This window comes from Lytechinus pictus, chromosome 2, assembly GCF_037042905.1.
Source record: "Lytechinus pictus isolate F3 Inbred chromosome 2, Lp3.0, whole genome shotgun sequence".
NCBI classification, from domain to species: domain Eukaryota; kingdom Metazoa; phylum Echinodermata; class Echinoidea; order Temnopleuroida; family Toxopneustidae; genus Lytechinus; species Lytechinus pictus.
The window spans coordinates 37,085,630-37,101,800 of NC_087246.1; the positions used below are offsets into that span (position 1 = coordinate 37,085,630).

General features: G+C 35.7%; 1 protein-coding gene and 1 long non-coding RNA gene across 7 annotated transcripts in view; one reads left to right on the forward strand and one right to left on the reverse strand.

Annotated features, from left to right (window-relative positions):
• Positions 1 to 2,501: 2,501 nt before the first annotated feature.
• LOC135153299 (uncharacterized) lies at positions 2,502 to 8,459 on the reverse strand. Its single transcript, XR_010292752.1, has 3 exons — positions 7,903 to 8,459; positions 4,801 to 4,941; positions 2,502 to 3,828 (listed from the first exon to the last, which is right to left on the reverse strand). It is a non-coding gene; the product is annotated as an uncharacterized LOC135153299 (long non-coding RNA).
• A 2,090-nt stretch (positions 8,460 to 10,549) lies between these two features.
• LOC129254285 (epithelial splicing regulatory protein 2-like) overlaps positions 10,550 to 16,171 on the forward strand; it is a 46,164-nt gene continuing 40,542 nt past the window's right edge. For 2 of the 6 annotated variants that reach the window (XR_010298430.1, XM_064115685.1), the window contains exons 1-3: positions 10,619 to 11,147; positions 11,409 to 11,556; positions 13,423 to 13,551. Coding sequence is in view for 3 of the 6 variants with exons in the window: in XM_064115685.1 (XP_063971755.1) it covers positions 11,431 to 11,556; positions 13,423 to 13,551 (255 nt within the window). In the remaining 3 variants the exon portion in view is untranslated. Of the gene's footprint in view, positions 11,557 to 13,422; positions 13,552 to 16,171 lie in introns of all 6 variants that reach the window. The other 4 variants (XR_010298431.1, XM_064115686.1, XM_054892737.2 and 1 more) reach the window with 4 other exon arrangements.

Sequence of the window (16,171 nt, forward strand, 5' to 3'; positions counted from 1 at the left end):
AGCAAAGCTGGGCCTAAGCATAATAGTTAATGTGCTTGCTTAATTGAGGATTATACATTTTCCTTATTATAATATCATAATTTATTTCAACGTCGCATATTTTTCAAGCACCACCACCCCTCCCTCCCAAAATAATGATAATAACTTTGACTTTCAGTCTAGAATCGCCCTTTTGTGCTAAATTCAGATGTGATTAAACAAGAAATTTGGTACACACATTGGATGATTTCAAGTCCGGTGTTGGCGTTGGTGTTGGAATTTGGATTGCTCCCCCCCCCCCCCCGGGGGGCTTCCCCTAGCTCCAAAACCTATTTTGTGTGTCAGAAATCATGTTGCCATGGTAACGGCATATGATATGACAAAAAATTATTTTAAAAAATCAGTTTCAATTACTTCATCGATTTTCAACCAATTCTCGTAAAATTTGGTTCACACTTTGAGCATGTTGAGTTAGAGGTAAACGTGTGAAAGAGACATATTTTGAGTGTGTCGGAAATCGTGTTGCCATGGTTACAACATATTACAGGCCCAAAATTAGGTAAAAATCTATTGGTTCCAACTACTTGATTAGTTTCCAACCAATTCTAATGAAATTTGGCTCACACATTGGTCTCGAGGTAAAGATGTACAGGACATATTTTTTGCATGTGTCGGAAATCGTGTTGCCATGGTAACACTATATATTATGTCAAAAATTAGGCATAAATCTTGCGGTTCAAACTACTTCATCAGTAATTATCATGACTTGCACACACATACATGTAGGTCTTGGGTAAAGATGGGCAAGACATTTTTTCCAACTGTTGCCATAGTATAGGCATAGGGCAGGGGTATTAATCACCTTCATCGATAATTCTAGTTTAATTTACCCTTCCCCCAACCAAGTGCATATGGGGCTTGCCTCGTTTATTTCACCATCCTTTATAATATCGCCTCATTTTTGTTAATTTTTTTATTCAGGTTCATGGTCTAAAATAGGCACTAGGCCTACAGAACACACAAAAGAAATGCGAATTGTAATTTAAAAGAGGAAAGAAAAGGGAAATATCAAAGAGTCATCAAAATGGATGTATAAGAGGTCATCCCATTCTTTTCGAAAATCTCAGCTGGAGCTTAATTCGCGCTTGCATCATTAATCTAGTTCTCATATAGTAGTCTTGTTGGGAAAAGAAAGGTATCATTATCATGACAAATTCGGTCTGAAAAAAAAGGAAAAGAAAGAGTGAAATATGATATATGTTATAAAATATCATATCAACATCAATCACAAAATTATACCTTGTATAAAAGAATCAAAATGTTTGCTCGCTCGCTGTTTTTATAAATTTTGCCCTTTACACCATGTCTACCCCACAAAAATATGAGTTCCTAAAGCCATTCCTTTAAACTAAAAAAAAACTTCTTCACAGAGAACAATTTTGTGTCAGTCATCCCCAAACCATGAACACCGATTGACAACCATGCATAATCCCTGTAATGATTTGTTCATTATTTCATTTCTTTATAATTTCAATTGTGTATTTTATAAGCGTGTCATGGAACCCTCTTGCCTGTGCAGTTGGGGTGAGGGTTACAAATTTGGGAGCACAACGGGGCAATTTCGTCAAGAAAATAATTGACAGAGAAAATAAACAAATAAATAGGCCGAAATAAAAATGTTCCTCAATTCCGAACAAAGGTCTAATCAGATGGCTTGGTTTTTTTTTAGCTAGGAAAAAAAAGAGACGCGGGGTTTTACTTGCCCAAAACTTGCAATTGGAGATGGGGCGAGTGGAGGGGGTGTCCACTTTAAAAGATGCCCACTTATTGCCCAAATTCCAAGAGGAGTGCACATGAGGATTGAGGGGCCACTACTCATCACAGCTTTGTGCCTAAATTGGGACACGTTCGTGCATCTTTATCCCTTGATCCATACCTCTGTCACCCATCATTTATATTTTTACATATTTGAGCACCTGGCCATTTTCTTTCTATCTCTCTCTCATCAAATGAAACCCCCCAAAAAAACTGCTTTATCCTCGTTATCCCTTTCATTATCTTCCTCCCTCCGAGATTGGCCCACTATCATTCACGAAATTTATCTTTCCAATTCTCTATACATCTCTCTATATCTCTGTTTGATAATGACTCCACATTTATACTTTTTCTTTTCCCTTTTCCCATTCTAATTCACCTCCCCCCCCCCCCTCTCTCTCATCATTCCTTATACATTGAAATCTTAGAATCTCTGGATCTTTCTCATTTTTATATGAAATTTCCTTTTCATTTCTCGCCATTGCTACTTCAAATCTTCATTTTTAATCAATTATTTTCCCAATTTGACAATTCATGGGACAATATTTAGCGTTCATAAAAATAATCCTACAATTTTCTACAAGTATTAATTACTATATCTTTAGTAGGGAAACAAGTGTGTTCTGAGGGGCAAATCATATTTTAACCACACCCCACCCCTCCTGATTCAATGAAAGCAATTAAACAAAGAGATGAAGCAAAAGAAATGACATTTTATGTAAATTTATTACTTTTGAAATAAATGCACACTAAAATTTGTAAAACAATATAATCTTGTCACCTGTCCCATGTCCCCTACTCATGACTGTATAAACATGATTAAAAGAGGTATGTGGATTCAAATAACATATATTATTCATATCCTAAATTAATACAATACCTCAATCAAGTGTACAACTACAAACATGACACAATAATACATCTTAAAAAACAAGAATAACTATATCACATTTTTATGCCTAAAGGACAAGTCCACCCCAACAAAAAGTTGGTTTAAATAAAAAGAGATTAATCCAACAAGCATAACACTGAAAATTTCATCAAAATCGGATGTAAAATAAGAAAGTTATGGCATTTCGCTTAAGTTTCACTTAATTTCACAAAACAGTTATATGCACATCCTGGTCGGTATGCAAATGAGACTGATGACGTCATCCAGTCACTATTTCTTTTGTATTTTATTGTATGAAATATTCTAATTTTCTCTTCATTGTCAAGTGAACAACCATTGATCCTCTCTCAACATGTGGAATTAGTATTGTTTAATACTATATGGTTCAGTGAAGTTGGTCCTTATTGTCAAATTTGTAAAAAATGAAATATTGTATAATTCAAACAATAAAAAACGAAATAGTGAGTGAGGGACATCATCGACTCTCTCATTTGCATGTCACTGGGTTGTGCATATCACTGTTTTGTGAAAAATAAGCGAAACTTTGATGACATTTTCAGCGTTATGTTAGTTTGATTTTTCTCTATTTACTGAAATCAACATTTCTCTGGGGTGGACTTGGCCTTTAATCTACCGTACATTTACACAATAAATGGAGAAGTAGATAAAGTAAAAAGTCAGCAGCCATTTAAGATTACTATTCATACTCATACTCTATTTATTCAAATCAACATTTTTCTGGGGTGTACTTGAACTTTAATAAATATTTCCATTTAAAAGAGACGATGATTTCTGTTATCATGAATGAACTCGCAGTGATGCAATTTTTTCTCTCCTCCTTTTCTCCTCTTCCACCCCTCCTCTTCTTTTCCTCCTCCTTCTTTGTCGTCTTTTTTTCTACTTATTTTTCATTTCTAATATTATGACCTATCATCATTAACACTATAATAATTTTATGATAACAATCATAAAAAGATATGCACAATGTCAATATAATGCTTATCTTTGAAAAATGACAATTAGTACTAATGTTAATTTTACAAAGCGTTTTGTGAATACTTCAGTGAAGTCATATAGTGCCCTTGCCAGGTGCAACCAGGTCCATGACGTCATGTCTTCAACAGTCTTGACTCTTGAACAATCTGAAATAAGAAGAATCAATGCAAACAACTTTAGCAACTCAACTTGATAATAACAGTGTTCACATACATGTACATGTCTCTGAAAGATTATGAAAGAGCCTTTTGAGATTGCAATCACAGGTTTAAATTTAGAAAAAACCCAAAATAATGTGAAATAAAAAAGGGGTTAATAGTCTCCGAATATTACCTTTGATACGCTTATATTGTAGTCAGAATATTTTCATTTCAATCAAATCATTTGAGAAATGTTCATGTGTGGTGTTACTGAAGGAGGGCAAGGGTGCAGGGTAGGCGACTCACCTCTAGTAATGGGGGAAGTATATAGGAGAACTTCAAAAGAGGGGAAGAACAAGGAATGGGGGAAAAATACAAGAACACAAAATTGAGGTCAAGGTCATGTTTACGTTACCAACTTCCCACCTGTCCTTTCTACTACTACCACTATCTTTTTCTTGAATGCACTTATATCGTGCTTAAGCTTATAAGCTCAAATTGTTTGTCTCTGTTGAGAATCTAATAAAAAAATATAAATCAACTGAATCTGAATCTTTTGCAAAAGTAAAGTGGAAAATAATTGTTACAATAGTATGGATCCAATAGTCTACCAAGATTTTGTTTTCATTTTAAAGAGTTTCATTGTTCTTGCTCTTACATATTTTTGAGAATGCATTCCATAATCATATTGTCATTGATTTAAATATTAAGAGGGCTCGATCAGTTGTCAATTGAAACTTGACTTTCTATAAAAATTCACGAGATTGATATCCATTTTTGTGAGTAAATTTAAGATGAATTTATTACAAGATGTGGATGAATTGTAAAGAGAGATTCATATTTGAAAATTCATATAACAGTACATCACATTTACAACACTCTTAAGAGTAAAATAAATAAAAAATAAATGTTACCAAACAGTATACTTGTTTTTACAAGTAGAATGTTCAATAAACACAACTTTATATAAAAACTCACCTTCATACTAGCTTGACCCCCTAATCCAAAGAGAGATTTCTTGTTCAATGGCACACAGTGGCAGAGTGTCTGGACTTCCATCTCCTTCCAGTTGCTGTCCCCTCTCTCTTTCTAACTCTTCTCACCATTTGTGTGGTTCACCTGTTAGAAAAGAGAATACCAAATTTTCCATAGTTACAGAAGAGAATGAATTCATATTTGCAATTTGTATAAACAACAACTGAAGTCCCTTCTTTAAAAAAATAGTTTTATCATTACAGATTTTGTTAAATATATTTGACAGGGGTCTTGGTACAGTTTCACTGGCTATTATCAGAACTGTGTAAAATGAATTATATCCATGAGTGCATTGTAAATACACATCAAAGGCAAATAAGGTCTAGTCATTCTACCTTGAAATGGTTTGATGAACACACTAAAAATCGGGGTTCAAATTTGAACCTTAGGGGTTGATACAATAAGGGGTGCTAATTAGAGCAATTATGCTCATGTATGCACCTTTATGGGTGTAGCATAAGCTATGTTAAGCACCATATAGGGCACAGATTTGAACCATGTAATAAAGGTTTTCAAAATTGAACATTTTTTAATGTTTAAGTATTATGCACCTTAAAACGTAAAATGTTTCCCCTCTTATTGTGCAAACGAACATTTCTGGGTGCGAACAATAAGAAAAAGGTCAATTTTGCACCTTTTATCACTTAGGGTGCAATATTACAAGGAGAGTACAAGTGTTTCATTTAGGCTTCAGAAATTTTTTTTTTAAATGTTAGAAAAACATATTAGAAAAATGATTAACACACGCAATATATGAATTCTTCTATAAAGATAGGTTTTGATAAATAAGAAATATGTAGGCTCTATAATTCTATTATTTATACAAAAATTTGGGATTTTCCTTACTTCAAATTGCCAAGGTTTTTTTTTTAGAAGCACCCCTTTAATAATTGATCTAAAAAATCCTCTTTACAATAAATAGGTAAAAGGAACAAAATATAGTATGAAAAATTCTTGATAACAATCACCAAGATAATTTCAATTATCACGGTTATTTTTATCCACAGATCAGAAACCAAATCCTGTAGTTACCGGTACCGGGTAATGGAAATGCCTTTTCTCCAAGCATATTATTTGTGCACTGGTTTGAAAATTAATAGAAAAGGCATTTGATAAGGTTTTTAACCTGTAAAACATATCAAAGAACTAAAATGTGCGCTTTATCCTCACAAGTATATTAAACTTATCAAACAGATAGCTTGTCTACAGGGCAGCGGCCAGCTCTCAGAGAATATATTCAAATCAGAAAACACAAAGGATACATAGATCCATTTTTTGTTGACTGCATGTTCAACTTATTGTTTTTGTAAAAAAATTGGAAGAGTCTAAAATATCCATTAAAGATGTACTTTAATATCTATATTAGATATTAACATACAATGTAGTCATCAGTCTCATCAGACAATTTTTTCGTGAAGTTACATGGCTTTTCAGTTCAGTGTTAAACTTAATTAGTTCAGTGTGTAATTCTTTTTTTTCTATTTCCCCCTTCTTTCCCTTCATGTTCAGTAGTCTCCAGTCTTCGTTAACACAGAGGGTGACCCACGATTTTCTAAATGATTTTATCACCTTTATTACACACCAATAACTTCGGGGTTTTTTCTTCTTAATGGAGAGCGACCCCCAAAAAAAGAAAATAAATAAATCAATCAATTAAAAAAATGTAAAGACAGTTTCAATTTTGGTCCCTAAAATAGACAAATAAATTACAAAATACAAGCTCGCTCGTTCTGCCTGAGCTAGATCTATTCTACATCTCTTGTATTGCTATTGAAAGTACTAGATTAGGTCCCGAATTAGGTCTCCATTTTGATCTATAATAAAAGCATGAATGGAGGGGCCCAAGCCAGACCCAGTCCAGGGGCAGGGCTGCACTACCTCATTCCCTGGCCACGACCAAAGCCCAAACCAGGGTAGGCCTAGATCTAGTAAAGTAGTATTAGTAATACAATGGTAGGGCCAGCTCAGCTAACCAAGACAAATTTAACTTAGTTAGAATTTCTTAGTTTTAGACCTGGGAGGTCTAGTCTAAGTCTAACTTAGACCCTAGATAGAAAACTAGATCAGAATAGATCTACTGACTACTGTAAATCTAGACTAGAACTTAAAAGGGGCCAAGTTAGTATAGCTTGGGCCTGGCCCTGCCTACCTCAGGCGAGGGTTCGTATAGCAGGCTCCAACACTTCACTACCGCTACCCCCTGCTCCACCTATCCGAGTGGATCGTAGCGGTAGTGAAGTGTAGTGGAGCCTATACGAACCGGCGCTTGAGGCAGGCCATGCCTAGACTCTATCCTATTTTTTTTTCTAACATATGCTCACATCATAGCCTAACTTAATTATTAGGCCTGGGCTAGGCCCTAACTTAGACTTAGTTAGACTAGTTAACTTTAGGGCCAGGCCCTAGGAAGTGACTCTAGTCTCTAGCTCTAGGGCCTGCTTCTGACGGTCAGTGACCGAGAGACAGAGCTGAATAGACTCTAGGCCAGGCCCTAACTAGTAGAGGGTCTAGTGACAAGTCTAGTCTTATCTAGGCCTATACTAGATCTAACTTGTTAACGTTAGAATTTAGACTCTAGAACTAGAAACACTGGTACTCACTAGATTAATTGAATGTTAAGAATATTCCAGAAATGGCAGAAGGGCGGGCCCGGTTGCCCTAAAAAAAACCTTAAAATCAATATCCAATGTCGTGAAGATTAATAAAATTGTTTTCTGTCGGTGTTCATTCCAAGCATTATTCATGTTCATCCGACACCGGAACCTTAAACATCAATGTCCAATGTCGTGAAGATTAAAACTGTTTTCTGACGGTGTGGATTCCATGCATTATGTGTCTGTGTCAGACGCCGGAACCTCCGGCTAGCACTACCGGCGTTGTACTGCTAAAAGCAGCCGGAGTATATTCCAAGCAATCATTGCATAAATTGACGGCGATAGTAATTCATTTAAACGATCTCTTTATAGTTAGAAACTTTGAATTTTGGTCAGAACGTGAGATATATATATTATCTACGATATATAACAATGAAAATTGGATACATACCAAAATATGCCTCTATTCCGTCAAAACTGGAAGCCAAGGACCCTTCTTCGCAAGAACTTGCTGCGGCTAAAAAATGACAACTTATGCCAAGTTTATGTCAACAGGCTCGTTCATGACTATTCAGTTTATGTAATGATGATTAAATCGCGTCATAAGCTAAAACAATACATAAATATTTTTATGCAACGAAATTTATGTCAACGACATAAGCTATGCATGATTTTATGTCAATATCGAAATTTATGTCATAATGACATAAATTTTTTTGCAACAGGGCCCAGGTTATATTTACGCTTTGGCATCTATTTAAGGAGAATAAATGGTACATCCAGAGTTAAAATGCTCTTACTTTTATTTGTGCCTGTTGAGTTTATAACAAAAGCCTCACTCAAATATTGGATAAAACCGAACATTTATTTTGTTGGTTAAAATATCGACAAATACTGGGTAAATTTTGCGCAGTGTTGTGTGTTTTTTTTAACAGTGACAACTGATTTTTACCTCAGTATTCCACCTAACTAACAAGCATTATTCTTTTTGTCGTTGACGATATTTGTACTCGACATTTAAAAGATTTTAATATTTATAGTAAAATAGAGATGTAGTTTGAAAGAGGACCAGTTTCGATATTTACGTCTTAAAGCTATCATTTATTTATCATTGGAATAACTATTTATAGTTTGCTTTTATTCGTACTTAATACTTAATCTCTTCTCAAGCATCGCACCAATATATAACGTTTGAATTGCTGATCTAGTGAGTGATACCAATAATAAGGTGCTCAAGGGAATGAAAAACGTGTTTATGCATTTCAGAGAAAGGAAAAGGAGACCAGGGCCAGAGAATAAGAAGGGCGTGTAGGGCTTGAATGAAAGAGGTCTCACTGGATTGGGCTCAAAGAATGAACTTCTTTCAAGTGATATCATACTTCTCTTCTCCAATAACCTTTTTATTAATTTGACTGAATGACGAGTCCAAAACTATGCCTTTTTAACTTGCACCTAAACTCAGTTTCCTTCAGCGCACACACTGAATCAATGAGATGCATGAATCTTCAAACTTGAGAGGAAGAGGATGAGAATGAGGAGGAGGAAGAAGAAGAAGAAGGAGGAGGAGGAAGAAGAAGAAGAAGAAGAAGGAGAAGAAGAAGAAGAAGAAGAAGAAGAAAAAGAAGAAGAAGAAAAAGAAGAAGAAGGAGGAGGAGGAGGAGAAGAAGAAGGAGAACGAGAAGAAGAAGAAGAAGAAGAAGGAAAAGATAAAGAGGAATATGACGAGCAAGAAAGTAAAAGAGAAGAAGAAGAAAGAAAGAAGAACGAAAGAGGAGAAGAAAAATGAGGAGGGGAAGGAAGAGGAGAAGTACGAGGAGAAAGAAAACAAGAAGGATGAAGAAAATATAATAAAGAAGGAGAATACAAAGAAGAAAGAAAGGAGGGAGTAAAAAGAGAGAAATTAACTGGGAATAGGAAGGGGAAGGATGACCGAGTACCTGTAAAGAATGAGCCTGTGGGGAATGATCATATTATTGTCGAATGAACATGATGAATGCGAATCTGTGGATTAAAATTAATTCGTAACACAATCCCCCCATTGTGGACACATAGAAAGCCGGGTATATCAAAACATTAAACTATTTACACATTGGTAGAGTTCCACACATCCAAACAACAACCACCGTCTTATTGTCCTATTTTGATAAAGAATCTTATCCACAACAAAAAAGCTTGAAAATAATAGCTCCTGCCAATGATTTCGAATCAGATAAAATCAAATCGATTCAGTTTAAAACAAAAAAAAAAAAGGAAGAAAGAAAGAAAGAAACGAGGTGCATCTGTATTGACCAGATTTTTGAAGGTTGTGGTTAGACAAATTTGAAACGTGACCTTTAGATTATCGAATCGTGACGTTTGTATTTCATAATTCATTAAAGGTTTTAGGTTTATGTTATATATTCAAAAGTGATTCAAGCTATCAACGTTCGTTACGGACTGGAAAGAATGATATTTAAAGCGTTGAATGGTAATGTTCGAAATGTTAATTGGTCCAAAGTGGCTCGACTCCAATGTGCAAAAGGCGCCAGATTAAAGTTCAAATCCTGTATTTTTAAGTGTTGCGCTATCAGTTTCATTACTTCAACGTATTTTCTGTAGTCTGAAAAATATAATAGGCTCAAATCTGAAATCAATAATGTTCACAAATTCTCTCTTTTTTAAGGAGGGTGGCTATATTGCTGCAGAGACCAACGCCCTGTCCGTTTCATCCTAAACACATTGAATACTAATTGACTCTGACTTTGGCATTTGGGATTATTAAAACGGCAAATAGGGAGAGGATTACAAAAGGTGAATAAGAATCAGACCGGCTCCTCTGTCTTAATGTGCTATGGCGTGCTTAGATTTTGGGTCATTTTCTTCTGTCTTTTGACCCGACAATGGTGGCGTTGTTGAAAAGCAATCACGGTGATACGCCAAGGAGTTCATCCTTTAAGAATAGCTACTTGATTGGCTTCTTTGCAACTTTGAAAGCATTCCATCACAACAGCATCCTACACAATGAGAATGGGGAAAGATAAAAGAATGAAGAGAACAATGGAAAGAAGCGAAACAGTGAAACGCCGAGGTTATAATGTTCGCCCTCAATGTTTTGTATTACACCAATCAACTGTGGATGTCTGTGTGAAAAGCAAAAGCAATAAAAGCACGGAGATACAACAGGGGTCGAGTAGAGGGGATAAAAGTAGAACAGAAAAGAAAACTCAGGATTTATATGCTTGGGGGCCTTTTTCTTTTTAATAGATGAGAGGATAGATTAGGAATAGAATTATCCGGGTACGATAACATACACACACAAACACACCCCATGCCCAGCACGCAACAGATAGCAGGCATGTAACAGCATTCGGTAAAACCACACCACACGATCCTCTACGCCCCGCCGAGTGTGTGTGTCTGATACACCCTACCCGCACGCCACGTATATAGCTGAGCTTCGGCGGATTCGGCCAATAAGCATCGCTGGTCGCCAAAACTTCTACCATCGCAAAGTGGCGACAGCATTTCGTAGATAAACCCCACTGGGACAGCTCGCCTTTTCCACAGGCTCTTAACAAAACTCTTCGGACGGACACGCGAAGGGCTGGTTACAGAGAGCACTTGTCCTACCAGTAATTATTTCTCCCGTTCTCAATCTTCGGGGGTAAATACGCATCCAAGTCCACGCCGGCAGTAGATAGTTGGGCCAGTGATCTAGTGAGTCCGGTACAGGGCTCTCCTCATTTCTTCGGTGCTGGGTTATGTTAAGAACAAACTTTTAGACCATTTGGGGGTGCATTTTTGGTGTGGTGGTGACATATTTCTTAGTGGTGAATCTCTTCTTATATTTTTGATTTGTTTGTTGTATTTATTGCGGGGTTTGAATTAGAAGTGAAAACCCGATTGAAATTTACGCAGGGGAATTTTGTGGCTTCTTCCTTTTCTTGTGAACCTCGGTTTTTTGGTGTTTATGATCAGAAATAGTTGGTTGGAGGAAAAAATGGCGTTTAACTATCTGGTGATTGTATTCTGCACGACAGCGGGGAGAAGAGGAGCTTTGCTTGGCACAGATGAGGAAGACCTAGTCCTCCTAGTATCGGTGGTGGTGGACGTTGAAACCAATAAGGTATGGTCATCATCTTTCCCCTCATCTTCTTGACCTCTTCCTCTCTCTCTCACCCACTAATATCTTTCTCTTTATAACCAACATCTACGCCTGTCACATTATATTTGCATCTTCACATATCCCGTGCATGTCCCTTATTCTCTCCTCTTTTTTGACATTCTCCGTTCTTATCTTTCTCTCTTCCCTCCTCTTTTTTCTCTCTCCCTCTCTCTCTCTCTCTTTGATACTCTCTTGCCCATCCCCTTTCTACCTCTGTCACAATATGTTTTCATCTTTATATTCGTGTATCCTCCATCATCATCCAGTGATTCACACCCTTCTTCTCTCCCCTCTCTTCATCCCTTTCTCTCTTTATCCCTCTTCATTCATCACATTATATTTGAATATCTTTCCACCTCACCCTATAATGTACTGAATCTCTTTAATTTAGAACACCTCTCAATCTTAATCACCTACTTAATCCAGTCACTATTTCTTTAAACCATATGTCTTCCCTTTTCTTCAAAATCAATCATGTGAATAGGTGGCAACGAAGCACAGCACTGTTTTCTTTTAAGTTGATTCGACATCATTCCATCTCCATTTCTCACCATTTTCATTTTCCTCAAAACTTCCCGCTTTCTATATTTTCATTCATATTTTAATCTTAGACAAGACCTAAAAGTCCAATAAATTAGAAATACGTTTTTGTTTTGATGCGATTTACCTCGTTAATGATTCATTCTGGTTTTTTCTCATTGCCACAGTACTAACATCCATATTTTGTTCGAAATAGCATTCATCTTCTATCATATTTTATCCATTCCAAGCACATTACGATTTTGTGGTATTCTAATCATTGTGTTTGCTGCGGGGTAATGGTGTTTTGAGGTAAAAATATAATTGCGCTTACAATCCATTTTGGAAACTCTATTTTCATCTCTAATTATCAGCAATGACCGTAGTCTTAGATCTGAGTTAACTTTCAAGATGGCATGGATGGGGAAGGAGTGGATCTTATTTGTTTCCCGCACAATTTTCACGTTAGGTACTTTGTATATCTTCGAGGTTTGTTTTAAGATTCCTCAAGCTCTGAAGTGGCATTTACATGCTATTTATCACGCTTTGCCTCATCCGGCATTATGCTTTCTTGTAGACAGATGAATACTTGGTTGCACCTTAACAATTGCAAGTCCTATTGTCAACTCTTCCTTGAAAACAGGTCTAGATTAAGAGCGATACCCAACGAAGTGGATGAGACCGAAATTTCCTCAACCAACCTATACCCCTCCCTTCATATACTCTTCCTCCTCTATTCTCATATTTTCACCCGAAACTTGTCTTTTAGTTTGTGTTTCTCTTAAATTTTTCGTATCCGGTGTTTATTTTTATATTTTTTTCAATTTCAAGACACGTAAAAACACCCATCGGTATCTTACCTTGATCATCCCTTCTCTAATTTGCAATCACCTCAGTAGCATTTCGCTCTATTTTCTCGGCCCCAAAGTTCTGTATCGTTAGATTCCAATCCATTTCAAGCATTAAATTGTATCTCAACCTAAAGACAATGAACAGTACAGTCCCGGAAAATGTCAAATGAAAGTTTTAGAGACCATCATATTTTGTTGGCAGTGATCTAATCGCCGTGGAAACTCTAGATGAAGGACAGTGCAATATATTCTGGGCCCTGTCTGGGTATATCCTGGGTGTGGATTAATTTATTTTGGCAAAGTTTTACCCATAGGCATCCGCTTGTATGAGTCCTTTAAATTGCTCTGAAACAGATTTTCTGCAGAATTGGGAAACCTTTTCCATTTAAATTTTATCCGGATTATCAGGGTAGTTTTAGAATAAGTTGGTTTACATTTCTCTATCTGACACTATTAGGTTGTAAAATTCAACCAGAACTACATTCGACCTGAAAACTCTGAACTATCAGAAGAACTATGTACCACTCTCAACATCAGACCAGAGGTTATCACTGGGGCAGCCAACCTAAGCCGTGTCATAGCAGAGGTGAGTCCAAGTTTATTTCTTATATTATATTTAAAGTATGATGGTCGGTGTCCAATAATGGCTACGTGGTAGATTTTATTTAAAAACTGGAAAGTGGTCCGAAATACGTGTGTGGGAGCGTTGGTGTGTTTATTATTATAAGTATGATATAATCTTAATATTATATTTATATATATATACATATATATATATATACGAAGAATCATTTCAATACATCTCCATTATGCCATAAATGGTCCGCATTATGAATCAAAACGTTAAACTCATCAAAGTTACTGTGTCCCCTTTGGTTGTTTTCATCACAGCACGCCCACCCTTGGTATCTGTTTCGTACATGTTATAAGCTACGAAACAGGGGTGTCCAGTATTATTACCCACACTTAGCCATACCCCCATATCGATCAAGTTGGACTTATTTTGGAACATAAAGTAGAACTTTGATAATATAAATTACAACGTAAATTAATCAGGTGTGTTATTGTGACGCCATTTTTATGTTCTGGATGCAACCGCAGTTTATACCACAATTCACTACATTGCATAGCTATAACACGTGTGGGGCTCAAACAGATCCACAATGCACACCGTTAAATGCTGTTATCATCAACATGGACCGAATTCTAATACAAACTGTAAATAGCGATAAACATCGTTATCCCAGATTATTATGTTCACTAAATTAAGATAAAGACTTAACGTGCCCCGAGAATAGACTGTTGAAATAATCAGTTCTCCAGTAACAATGCATGGGGAAAATACACACAATAACGAGTTACACCGAGGCCTTGCTATACAGAAAGAAAAAAATCCATTATACTCCATGCATTGTAATGATTGTAGTGTGGTGTGTGATTTGTAATTTTCTCGGCACCAATATAAGTAACAGCTGTTACACTACCCACCACTTTACCAAAATGACGTCACAATATTAAAGTTTGGTGCAATATCAATTTCCCACAAAATATACATGTACATGCTGTTGTATTGGTCTTTTGCGAATGAAGTGTTAACTTTGTATTGTTTTTCTTTTCTTTATTTAGTGTATATTATATATATACTAGTATTCAAAATTAAGATAAAGACTTAACGTACCTCGAGAATAGACTGTTGAAATAATCAGTTCTCCGGTAACATTGCATGTGTGCGTGCGTGTGTGTGTGTGAGGGTGTGTGTATATATATACTGTATATACATGTATATATATATATATATATATATATATATATACATGTATATATATATACATAATATTCATATATTTATTATACTCTCTTAATACAAAGTTTATCATACTCATTTCAGAGTGAGATGAAGGGCCAGTCCTGATAGAATGAGATTTTAATCTTTCAAGAGTGATTTTTCTTGGAAAGGTGCACCTTTTTTTATAATTTCACTCCAAAAAAAATAAAAAGTCACTCGAGAAAGATTGAAATCTCATTCCATCAGGACTTGTCCCTCATATCACTCTTAGAGGAGTTTGTTTTCAATAATGGTTGGATACATAACAAAATACATACTCATGATATACGCAAAATGATCAACGAAGTGAAAATATAAATTGTGTACCTCGTTATCGACCATAAATTTCGTTATGTCGCTTTAAAATTAATATAAATAGATGCTAAAAAAATAACCCCTTTTGCTTTGGGGAGGTGAGGGTGGACCCTTTCACATTCACAAACTAACGCGTTCAACCCATTATTGAATTTTTCGTATACTTTAAAAATCTTTGCCTATATATATAGGGCTCTTATACAACGTGTAACCTCGTTCAAGAAGCTGTATCGCTCTACAAATCTAAACACAATATTCCTCTCATTTGAGATCTGATTCTATTTATCAACAGGCGGTTGGGCCTTGTTAATTCCCATGGAATCCCCTTGGTCCCACTCACTTTGATACTCCCGTTTCTTCTGTATCCTTAGTCCCACTCGTAGGGCTTTGTTGTCTGAAGAGAAAAGTCAATATAAATTTGCTAACGACTATTTATACAATCGCCTATTTTAGTGTACATAGTAAGTGACAGCATGTAACAGAGATCGAATCACTGTAGAGGGAAATGATCGGTGGAAACTTTCTGCTTTGTGTGAAGAATTATAAGGCTATAGCCTCTACCATTAAGGTCCTATTTGTTTTTCCTCAAATGAAAGTATGACAAAAGTCAAATACCTATTTAATTACTGTTTGTTTAACATAATAACAAATTTGATTATAGAAATGAAAAGAGGAATAAGTGTGATAGTTGTGAGTAATACGTGAAATATATAGGTAAACAACTTATGTTCGATGAAATATAACTTCTGGACTAAATATTGTGTTTTTTACTACTTGAATATTGATCCTAAATTATAATTCTATCGATATTGAGACATTAATAGGACAATGTATACTAAGCGTTTATTCGGTTGTCCAAAAGCTCATTGTGCCCATATACCTTTAACTAGATCATAAAAGCGGCACAAATGAGAACAGAAAAAAAGAGTTTTTTTTACCAACAAATATCGAATAGCATTTGAAATAGCCCATGTGGTTACAAATACATTTGTTATGTAATTAAGTGGGTTTTAGGAGTGTATGTACGTATGATTAAAATGAAACTATCAGAATCCGCTGTCGTTTT